Here is a 12,677-nt window from a genome sequence, read left to right as displayed (position 1 = left end):
AATAAATAATTATACTTTTAAGAATCTCTACTATAGTTTACAAATAGTATACGTATCCGCAATCCGGACCGTATCTTACAATGTTTTTTTTTACAAAAAAACAGTTGTCGATTGAAGTTTCAATCAATTGATGGTCGTTGTTCCATATAATTATTTCCTATTTTACTGAAATTTACTACGTTTTGTTTTTGTGTTTGATTGTGGTAATTAAACTTAATTATTAGTATATCTTAAGAAAATATGAGTGAATAGGTAAGTGATGAAGAAGGATTACATTTTTCAGGTTGTCTAATATGTTCTCACTGTTGAGGTGAAAAGTTTTGTGAACTACACGAGATCAAAGTTATTTACTACGCTCAAGATTCTAAATTAGATCTACTATAGAATCTTTCGCTTGCACGGGACTCAAAATAAGCACTCGAAGAAATATCAAACTTTGATCTCTTGTTGTACGAATAACTATTTATTCAGATTACGTGGTCAGCATTTCCCCGCGCTATACGGAATGCCCGCCGCGCGACTTGCTCCTCAGTTGTTCCCCGGCTGTGTACTGAGAAATACACGTTCTAATTAAGTATTCCTGATTATCATTTATATACTCCCAGATAGTTAATTCCTATATACATACTTACTGACTGACATGTTATGCGTATTGGGGCGTTATATATAATATGTAGGTACCTATGTTGTATGATGTATAAGGATTAGAATATTATTGCGAAGTACCCCGAAACTATCAAAGTAAATATCTGCATCGGGCATCGCCCAAGGGAACTTTGTGTACAGACATCGGAAGAGAAACCAATATTAATAACTAATATCAAATACAATATCGGTAAAGTCAGTTCAAGTCGATGTACATTTTAGTGCTTTATTGACCTTAATTTACTTTGTGTACCGTAAAATGGGGTGAGTAGGGTCAAAACTGAAATTCAAACTTCGATAACATTTTATTTTTACATATGAAAACTGAAAATGGTGTATATAATAAGTTTTCCGGACGTTTGTATTTTAGTTTTTATTTTATTTTGGGTAGTTCCATTTCATAACTTTGACGATAAAGAGGAAAACCCACCTCATTTTTTTTATTATGCGTATTACTATAGCTCCATTTTAAATTGGAATACATTATTTTTGTAGCAGTAGCCTTAAAAGCCCTTCTCATTCTCACCCCCCTCTCAAACCTTCTCTCCCCATTCATAACCCACCTCTCCCCGCGAAACCTACTCACCCCGTTTTACGGTACTCAGGGGTCCGCTTGACAACTAATCCCAAGAATTGACGTTTCACTTAAGCGACTACCATCTGACCGTCCAACCCAGAGGGAAAACTAGGCCTTATTGGGATTAATTTTAATGGGAATTGTATGTAACTATTTTAAGGCCTCGTTTTTTAATATGTACTTGGTAGAGATAAGATATATTTGACCCTAGTTTTTAATGTGTTTAATGTATGTACTAATTATATGCATGTATTACTATTCGACACAATGTATATTGTTTAGAATTAAATAAAATACAAAATAAAATACAAAAAAAATACAAATTAGTCCGGTTTCCTCACGATATTTTCCTTCACCGAAAAGCGACTGGTAAATATCAAATGATATTTCGTACATATCATCTTCCTCGCGTTTGTTTCGGCATTTTGCCACGGCTCGTGGGAGCCTGGGGTCCGCTTGGCAGCTAATCCCAACGGTCATATAACATTCAAACTGCAGTCTAATAACTATGCATACGACACAGTTCTTGAGATCCTGGTCCTGAATCACTACATAGTATAAAACAAAGTCACTTCCCGCTGTATGTCCCTTAGATCTCTAAAACTGCGCAACGGATTTTGATGCGATTTTTTTAGTGGATAGAGTGATTCAAGCGCTTGTGCGAAGCCGGGGCGGGTCGCTAGTACTCATTAATATGTAATCATTTGAAAAAAACATGAAGTATCCTGTCACGTTTCCGTCTTTGTGCAATTCCATGAAATTCCTCGGACGGTGGAGCATGAAAAGTGAAAAATATCGCCGTCCCTTCCGGACTGCAGACGTACACAGGCCACAGTGAAAACTGAAACGGCGGTCACTTAAAGTATGACTCTGTTAGACCGGGCCGTGTCCGGGCCGGAGAATCCGGAGCTTCGTTTTCTATGGACAGCATCACGTGATTACCGGTCATCTGTCATAGTAAAGTAAGCGTCGGAAGCTCCGGCCCGTACACGGCCCCGGTCGACCCGGTCTAACGTGAGTCATCCTTTTGTTGTGCGTGAGATTAGTGTCGCGCCCTGAAGTCAAGTAGCAAGAGAGTGACAGAAAAGGACGAGTGAGTGAACGAGAAAACGAGTTTCCCACTTTCCTGGTTTCACTGTCGCCTTATGCAGAGTAGCCCGGACATCAACTACGAACTAGTTTTCTGAATAACAAACAGCAGCCTTCTTTTATTTGCAGGAAACGAGAAGTCCGCAGCGGTCTCAAATTTATTCTTGGAGGCCGATTCTGCTTTTGTTTTTTATATAAGGTCAATACGGGTAAGTGTGGCTGCGGAATAAGTGTAACTGGCCTTCTTATCGGGCCTGTTTACACTGATTAATGTTTACTGAGAGTTCATACATAACATAATATATGACACTAAACCCAAGTAGCATTCAGGTAGCAAATGTATGAACTCGCAATAAACTCATCAAATAAATAAATAGGCCCTAATTGTGAAGGTCAGCCATACTAAACTTATCATGCAGCCACATTCATCCATATTTACCTTACTTTCTATTTTATTTTGATCTTGCTTGATGGGCGCCGCTGCTCCAATCAGCAATCCTGACAAAATACAATGCTGTGTCTCCCCATAATGCATCTCGCTCGCACTTATACGTGCCCGTTGAATTCCTGATAAGACGATCGACGATAAAGTCGTTTCAAAATAAGATCAAAACCTTATCAGATTGTTACATCAGAACCGGATTTTCGCGAGAAAACGGCGAGAAAATTGAGGAACATAATTTTGCTTTCAGGTTTTGTTGGGATTATTATGAATTACCGGAGAATGGCTTGGTAAGGAAGTTCTGTGGATAAATTATTATGCCACTATTGTTTATGGGTATGCATTAATACCGCCGATGCAAAAAGTGGGGTGTCTATGTGACTGTCTGTGGCTACCAAACGAATAAACGGGTTTTCGGTAGTAAAGTTGTGATCCATTTTTAATGTCCGACCGAAGTTTCGGTTTCGGCATAAAATTCGTGTTTCGAGCAAAGATAAAGCTCCGCCGAACTTTTCGGCTGCACCGAAACTTTATTTTCGGTACTGTCTGGCCGAAGTTTTGGTTATGTTTCGGCCAAAGAGTAAGTAAAATCAAACCTTCGGTTTCGGTGTGGCAAAAATCCGCTTTCGGTCGGACACTAGTGCCTATCTAGATTTAACTCGCTTGGTGGCAGTCTTTTAAAGTTTTATTTATTTCTTATAAAATTTTCCTGAAATTTTGACGATTTTTATCAACTTTCTGTAACTTTCACATAATGTAATCTGACTAACTCAGCTGAAACCCACAAGTCTTTTACGACTCAAATTAAAAATCTCCGTACAAATTTCACGCAACTCTATAAAAGTGAAACATGAATTCCTTGCCCGTTATTAACAATGTGTTATCTTGGTTTACCGGCTCGTAAACCGGCCGGGATAACATTACCGGCCGGCATTATTCCTGGCCTGGCATGCTTTTAAGAATTTAGGAGGGAAAAAACATCAAATCAGGCTTCATTGAGCTTTATAACTTCGTTATGAGTCGTCACTTTTAGTTATTTTAAACGTAGCACAAAAGGACTCGCTCAGATGCATTTTGGTTACATTGTGCTTTATCAGTCAGACTTTTAAAAGTGGCAGAGTGGGGTCCCTTTGATTCCCATAAAGTTTTAAGTCATAATGTATTGTTTATCATATTATCATTAGTCATAAAACTGACACCGTCAACTTTTCAGAATGTTCGTAAGGTTATCCTAAAGATAGGTTAGGTTAGGTTAGGTTTGTTTTATGGCAATTCTGAAAAGTGACGCGTTTCTGAACCAAATGAATTATGACTATCGAAAATGCGGGAAAACAATACATTACGATTTAAAACTTTTTTAAACAATAGAGACCCGACAGAGTGACTTATTAAGCACGTGTACAGTCAGCTGCAGAGATACTTGATCCCCTCCCCTGCAAACAAATTTCTATGCAGGGGGGAAACTGACGAAATTTCGACTAAAGTATTGTCGAACACTGAAAACGAATTTTTCAAACTCACTTAGAGGAAGATATCTTGTGTCGCCTGTAATAATATTTGCAGGGGATGCCGAGCAAAGTGTCGTCCTAATGACATTATTATTGGTGGACTGATAGAATTGGGTCACTTTATCTACGGGTCCTTTCAATCATATTGAAGTACCCTTCTATAGTCGAGTGTTGAGTGAGTGTATATTGCTATTGCTATTCTGTAATAAGAGATCTGCTGAAGAAAGTTTTATAAGTTACTAGCGACCCGCCCCGGCTTCGCACGGGTTAACAAAGTATACATAAACCTTCCTCTTAAATCACTGTATCTACTTTAAAAAAAACCGCATCAAAATCCGTTGCGTAGTTTTAAAGATCTAAGCATACATAGAGACAGACAGCGGGAAGCAACTTTATTTTATACTATGTACTTAGTGATTCAGGACCAGGATCTCCAGAACTGTGTCGTATGCATAGTTAAGTTAGTTTTAAAGATCTAAGCATACATACAAACAGACAGACAGACAGCGGGAGGCGACTTTGTTTTATACTATGTAGTGATTTTTCACCACACTAGCTCGTAAAGGCTGTCTTGATTTTTAAATAAGTGTACCGCGAACAAAGTTTGTGCGGTACACTAAAAACTGATGAAAAAGTTGCATTTTATCCACAAGAGTGGCAAAGAAATTTAGTGCAAATTGAATTTTAAATTACGACTTTGAATGATAAATATTTAAGAACATTTATTTGGATTTGATTTGGTTTGATTTTGTTTGTTGTTTTACAGTTAAGTAGTATTTTCCTCGAATGGGTGTGGTGAAAAATGTTGTGTTTCACTTGGTGACAAAATTTGTTTAACCCTCGTGCCTTGAAACCCTCTCAATGCTCAAGATTCTTAGTATTAGCTTGTACTTTCTTATGCAACAGGCCCCTGATTGTCTTTCTTTAGAAATTTAAGTAGGTAATGACAGAACTCAGACATCTGAACGGCTTCTCTGAGTTTGTCATATTCATATCTCAGTAGAATCATATATTCACGTCGTGTCTCTCCAGAAGCGGTCATTTGTCTCTGTGTTTGTCTAGCGAGAGAAATAGGTACTATTAGTCGAAAGCTCTCATAAATCTAGATATAGTTATGAGTACTTGTTAGGCTTTATTTTGCTTTTGTTGGCTATAAAATAAAATTGAATCTTTCATTATATATAGGTAATTATACAGGGTGTCTCTAGCCACTGGACAAAGCCGAAATGTACATAAATATGCATTAGGGTGTTTAAAGCCAGTACCACAACAATCGGTGTAGCGGTTACGAAGAAATTAACAAATTACGTTTTTTTACTTCGGAGCAGCCTGTATGTGTTAGTAGCTCCAGGTAATAAATAGTATGATACCTTCTTCGACCGTTTTGATTATCTTTTTTATTTATGACATTAATAAGATTCTGACCTTTGACAAATGTCATCATTGCCGCACATTTTCAAACAAATTGGCAAAAGTTCAGTTCAGTTCAGAATTAAAAACTGAACTGAACTGAACTGCCAAAGACTAATACAGTATGTTTCTTTTTGTTGTCGATTATTTTGAATTTTTTTTTTCTATTGTTCTAAAAAAATATTAACGTTAGAGCATTTCTAAGAAGTAACCCTACGTGGGTATAGGGACAGATTACGTGGTCAGCATTTCCCCGCGCTATACGGAATGCCCGCCGCGCGACTTGCTCCTCAGTTGTTCCCCGGCTGTGTACTGAGAAATACACGTTCTAATTAAGTATTCCGGATTATCATTTATATACTCCCAGATAGTTAATTCCTATAACTGGTGATTTCCCGACATTTGACATTTAGTGAACCGTGAACTATTAACAGTGACAATTAGTGTTGGTGCATTGTTTAAACGGCTTTTAAAGGAAAATCTGGTTGAGTTATTTCGTAATATTATTTCGGTACGCGTGTGTGTATTACGGCCGGACAACTCCCCGCGCACCTGGGTAAACGGAAGCAAATTTAATTGTGTCGCAAAATGGAAAATGGAACCGCGACAACCATCGAGTTGTCAGCGATATCGCTTGCAGCGAAAATACCAGACTTCTGGCAGGACCAACCGCGGCTGTGGTTTCTGCAGGTAGAAGCGGTATTAGCTCAGCAGAAAGCAGGGGACCAATCAAACTATAATATGGTTATTGCTAAATTGGGAAAGCAGGCGATTCAGCAAGTTGCCGACATTTTGGAGAAACCACCGGAGGAGAATAAATTTGCAACATTAAAAGCCAGATTATTAAGTGTCTACGAGGAGACAGAGGCAAAACGATTGCAACAGTTAATGTCGGACATGGAGCTTGGTGACCAGCGCCCATCGCAGCTTATGAGGAAGATGAAGGACCTCGCAAGAGATAAGATTCCTGATGAGACCTTGACATATTTTTGGCAAGGTCATCTACCACCGTCGGTGAGGGCCGTTGTAGCGTCCGCAGATTCAAAAAAGATTGAGACTCTGGCAAGCATAGCTGATAAGGTAATGGAGACCTTCAAACCGAATGAAGTTGCCGCTATACAGAGTACTTCACGTCAATCACGCCAGAGTTCGCCGACAGATTTTATAACGGCAGAATTGGCGAAGATCAACAATCGGATAAATCAACTTGAACTTGCCAATAACCAAGGACGAGGTGGGACTGGAAGGAATAGCCGCAGACAAGGGCGTGCACGTAGTCGCTCACGCAACAACAGCCGCTCTCCAAGCCAGCCACAAGTGCCACAACAGATTTATTTGAAAGTCTAAGTGCAGTGCAAATTGTTTAACGTGGTAAAATAAGCTACTCATTTTTTATTGTAGGTCGGATAAAATCTATATTTAGATATCGTGACGTGTTTATGTATTACTTAAGTGACTACCTATTGTGCATTCATAATTTCAACCTTAAGTTCAGCATTGTACTCAAGTTACATTGTGTCCTGTTATCGCTCTGATTTCAAGTACCTAGTAACTGCGCGATATTGTTTTCATAGCACATTTGATTTGATTTAAAGTTTGTTTGATTTAAAATAGTGAAGGTAACAGACACAATAAAATACAAAATATGTAGATCCGTTTAATGTGTAATTACAAATGGTTCTTACTGAAGCATAACAATATTATGTAATTTGTTTATTATTAAGTTTTCTTAAAAAATTGTATTTTTTTTTTGTTTTTTGGGGAGGGACGACTATAGGGACAGATTACGTGGTCAGCATTTCCCCGCGCTATACGGAATGCCCGCCGCGCGACTTGCTCCTCAGTTGTTCCCCGGCTGTGTACTGAGAAATACACGTTCTAATTAAGTATTCCGGATTATCATTTATATACTCCCAGATAGTTAATTCCTATAGTGGGATTTCAGGGTTTGTCCAATGGCTAAGTTCACCCTGTATAACTACCTTCTACTTTTCGTTGGAATATGCGCTTACAGACTAGTTTCCATGTGATTTTCCATGTTATTTATGTCATGGCATTTGACCTTGATTAAAACGCTTAAAACGTGTGAAAATTCAATATAAAAACTACAATTTTGCGTTATCTCTCTTTTAAGGTACTGCTTACATGCTTGTATAGGTACATGTATGTACACTGTACCTACCTATTGACAACACGACAAACTGACAACTTGGAAGTGGTACCGCAATGTCTCGAAGACAATTAGAGGGACGCTTAAAAGTAAATAACGAGCCAACTTGTTTGAAGAACTTGGCCGCAGCTCTTCCGAGCAGCCAGGACACTTCGTCGTTAAAATGTTATTAACTCTGTATAATCTCCTGAACTCAAGATTGAATTAGGAACCTTCTAATACTTAAGTTTTATGTATGTGGCTTCACAAATAAGTAGGTAAGGTCAAGCGAGGTAAATGCAACTAAATGGGATTATTGCGTCTCTCCAAACTTTCTCGAATACGATTGGTCGAAACGCCCTCTACTATGCAACGTTTCATTTCCAAGTAGCTCAGGCTTTATTACTAGACGACGGGAGCTTTTGTAATTCACGTTGTTATAAAAAAATAAGTTATTTAGACACAATTACCCCATAGTTTCATTTACCTCGCTTGACCTTACCTACCTTTTTTTACATAGAAAAATCCTGAAAGTCATGAATACTTGAGTATGCACATTGCACAATAGTTACAAAATAAATGCAATTTGTAAATATTTCAATACACAGTGCATTTTTAACTCGTAAACAAATAAACGTGATAGATAAACATACAAAAAAAATCCTTGCCGGGATTCGAACCCATGTCCTTTAGCTTCCTTAATACCTAGTTTAATATAGTGCCCTCTGCTGCACGCAAGCAGACGTGGCTCACTCCGCGATTTCATCGCGTCGCTACAAGTACCTACAAGTACATGCAGCCCTCACCAATTTTGGTGTCTAGCCGTAGTGGTTGCCGCGCACCGCTACGAAACGACGCCTGTGAGCCTGCGCCACCTAGCGGTCATATCTGTCGTAATAGAGGGACGCTTAAAGTTAATAAGTGCTTGTTGCTAGGCCTACATGAATAAAGTATATTTTTCTACTCCAGCACTTAAATGTGTCAATTAAATGACTGACAGTGATATCTAAAGCAATGTCATTTGAATGATTTGTCTATAGGCTTGTCTATAGTATAATACAACTGCTTTATTTTTTTTAAAGATACAAGTTCCGATCATCTTGATTGAAAGAGGTATGTTTTCATTTACAATAATAACTCTTTTTTTTTTTTAAATAATAACTCAATTTTTTTTAAATAATAACTCTTTTTTTTTAATAATAACTCTTTTTTTTTGCTGCAGCTGTCATAGAAAAAGTAATGTATGCAACAGCTCATAATTGGTTCTTAAAATTCTCGGGTCTTTTTTTACAAAACTCGACTACGTCTCGTTTTGTAACTTCGACCCTTGAATTTTAAGAACCCTTATTATATCACTGTTGCATAAACTACTATTTGACTATTGACTATTGACTATAGACGCGTTTTGTTAGAGTGAATCTTCTGTACTTAGTACTATTGTTTATTCTGTGACGCAGATTCTTTCTCTTTTTGCGCCAAACTTACATCGCTTGACTGACGTTACAAAGGAACGGTTTAAGGTTTCTAGCTCGAAGTGCCTTTGCACTTGATTACGACGGTACACGGTCTACAATATACATGGTATAAGGGCGAATCTTTGAGGACTATTATTAATGCGTTTGCTCCAGCACACAGTCAACCCACCGTTTGTAAATATGTATTAAAGTACCTAAGGTTAAGTCATAAGTCATTTATTCATAAAGCTAATTTATACGTTACTATTTATACATAAACCTTCCTCTTAAATCACTCTATCTATTAAAAAAACCGCATTAAAATCCGTTGCGTAGTTTTAAAGATCTAAGCATACATACAGACCGACAGCGGGAAGCGACTTTTTTATACTATGTAGTGATGATACATATACATGAAGCGCTGGTGGCCTAGCGGTAAGAGCGTGCGACTTTCAATCCGAAGGTCGCGGGTTCAAACCCCGGCTCGTACCAATGAGTTTTTCGGAACTTATGTACGAAATATCATTTGATATTTACTAGTCGCTTTTCGGTGAAGGGAAACATCGTGAGGAAACCGGACTAATCCCAATAAGGCCTAGTTTACCCTCTGGGTTGGAAGGTCAGATGGCAGTCGCTTTCGTAAAAACTAGTGCCTACGCCAATTCTTGGGATTAGTTGCCAAGCGGACCCCAGGTTCCCATGAGCCGTGGCAAAATGCCGGGACAACGCAAGGAAGATGATGAGTGATGATACATATAAATGGAACATATTTACAATATGCCGTTAATAAATAAAGAAACTCAATATTTGAAATAAATATAACATCATATTATTTTGTAATAATATAAAAATAAGCATATATTACTTGACATCCTTATTACCCTTATTTACATCCTTATTAGGTAGGTACCGATATCGATCGACATTCGTTACATAATTTCAAAATTAGCGACATAGATCCAATCTTTTCCCTTTATTTAGTTCAGTCAAGTTTTAATGAATAGCCCTAACTTTGAAATAGCGCGATAATCTTTATGATTATTATACCTCTCGTTCCTAAAACTTTTGAAGGCTGAGGGTTAAGGTTAAATGTAAAATTAAAAAGTTTAACAAGTTGAGCGTAACTAAGATATGCTTAATTAGTACAGGCAGTGGATGAAAATTTATTACAGGGTGGTTCAAGCATACGTTGACAATTTTTTTTTAAAGGAATAGGTTTCTTACTTACCTACACATCACTACATAGCATAAATCATAGTCGCTTCCCGCTGTCTGTCTGTCTGTATGCTTAGATCTTTAAAACTACGCAACGGATTTTGATGCGGTTTTTTTTTAATAGATAGGGTGACTCAAGAGGAAGGTTTATGCATAATTTGTTAACCCGTGCGAAGCCGGGGCGGGTCGCGGGTCTTTTATAAAATGAACTAAAAATTAAAACTACAATCATTTAATAAAACAAATAAAACGTTTTATCTTCAAAATTTACGCCTTTAGCGAACAAATTAATGTAAATTACTTGCAAAATATTTTCTTGCTAATTGGTGTAATTATGGATGGACTTGTCGGATGAAAATGGAATTAATGTTAAATCGAACTGCGTAATAAAACCGTCATTGTGGTATTTAACGGATTAATTAAGATTAATTAATTCAGTTAACGGGCTTCTGGTAATCCAGCCTTAAAGCCTTACATAATAATTAAGAAATTATGATAATATAATTAGAAATACAACGGAATGGAGAGACTTCACAGATAATGTAAATTCTTCAATTACAATTTACAATGACATAGGTAATAGGTATGTATTAGAAAAAAAGGAGGGTATCCTAATATGGGACCGGCAAGAAACTCGGTTGGATATACCTTGTGAAAACAATACTAGCATGCATTAAATAAAAAAAAATGCAATTATAAATATTATAGAATTTATAAAATAACAGTAAACAGTTTACATGTATGTAAACAGTACAATGCAAAATGTATGGACGCAGATTTGTTTGGCAGTTCATTAAGTCTCTTTAAAAGGACTGTATATTCGCTATTAAAATGAGGGTGTAATGTTGCAAGCAACCCGATAGTATGCACTTGTTATTTAAGTATTTTCTCTTGCTTAAGCATTTGTTATGTACAATTAGTAGGTACTATAAGTTTACACTTTTATTATTTTTCAATTGTACCTCGATACAATTTGTAAATTAGGAAACTACAGGTCTATAAAGGAATCAATTTGTAGCTATTAGCTAACTCGCTCATATGTTTATTAAGACTGTTTGTTTCTCAATAAATAAATAAAAACTAACAGTAGGTATCATATTATTATCCTTATCTCAACAAACTCCCATAACTAAGACTTACGATTTAATATCGCAATACCTTGAATCTCCAACGCGGGGAAATTACATTTCTATCAATCAAAGTCTGGAAACGGTATACTTATTTTGTTTCCACCAAATCCGAGCGGTTTATAAGAACCGGTATCTGGCAAGCAGGAGACGGGTTTTACGGGAAATTATTAAACTAAACAAATCTACCATAGATAAAGCATACCATTAAGGAAATGATGGACTTTTTTTTTATTGTAGGACATTCTTACACAGATTGACTAAGTCCCACAGTAAGCTCAAGAAGGCTTGTGTTGTGGGTACTCAGACAACGATATATATAATATACAAATACATAAATACATAGAAAACACCCAAGACTCAGGAACAAATATCTGTACTCATCACACAAATAAATGCCCTTACTGGGACTCGAACCCAGGACCGCGGCTTCACAGGCAGGGTCACACACTAGGCCAGACCAGTCGTCAACACACTTTTACAATGACAGTCCCTTACTTTGTTATATTCAAGTCGATGCAAAGTCTGTGCTCATCACATAAATAACACTACCGGGATTTGAATCTAGGACCATCGTACTCTTTCTTCGAAAACCTCAGTTTTACGCGGGAACCCTAGTACAGTAATCCTTTTCTGTAATAAGATGGTGTGACGGCTGTCAGACGCAGTGGGGAGGCGGAAAAGAAATAATTAAGGTTTCTTCGGGGTCTGGGAGGTCTGTCGGACTGATGGTTTTGCTGCACTAAAAGCATTAAGACAAAATAAGTTTCAGAAACGGCCTAGTAGATTTTGCTTCGAAAGTTTTTTAAACATCTAAATTAATCGTTCGCTTTTTATTTTATTATATATTATTTGAAGATAATAGGTACTGATATTTGCCTAAACCAAAACCTACTTGGCTTAGTAAGCCATCCATTTTTAGGGTTCCGTACCTCAAAAGGAAAAAACGGAACTCTTGTAGGATCACTCGTGCGTCTGTCTGTCTGTCCGACCGGACGGCGGGAAATCGAGATCTATCGCGGTATTAAAGATAAGATAGGTAGTTTAAACTGCGCTTGTGA

At 37.4% G+C, this 12,677-nt stretch overlaps 2 protein-coding genes across 3 annotated transcripts in view; both read left to right on the top strand.

The window, feature by feature from the left end:
- LOC134656868 (zinc finger BED domain-containing protein 4-like) overlaps positions 1 to 12,677 on the top strand; it is a 188,667-nt gene that overhangs the window by 61,979 nt on the left and 114,011 nt on the right. The window lies entirely within an intron of this gene.
- Positions 6,260 to 7,018, top strand: LOC134657194 (uncharacterized). The gene has a single exon (XM_063512748.1). The coding sequence runs from the start codon at positions 6,260 to 6,262 to the stop codon at positions 7,016 to 7,018; it is 759 nt and encodes a 252-aa protein (XP_063368818.1).

This window comes from Cydia amplana, chromosome 19 (assembly GCF_948474715.1).
Source record: "Cydia amplana chromosome 19, ilCydAmpl1.1, whole genome shotgun sequence".
Classification (NCBI taxonomy): domain Eukaryota; kingdom Metazoa; phylum Arthropoda; class Insecta; order Lepidoptera; family Tortricidae; genus Cydia; species Cydia amplana.
This window is presented reverse-complemented; position numbering and strand designations above follow the sequence as displayed.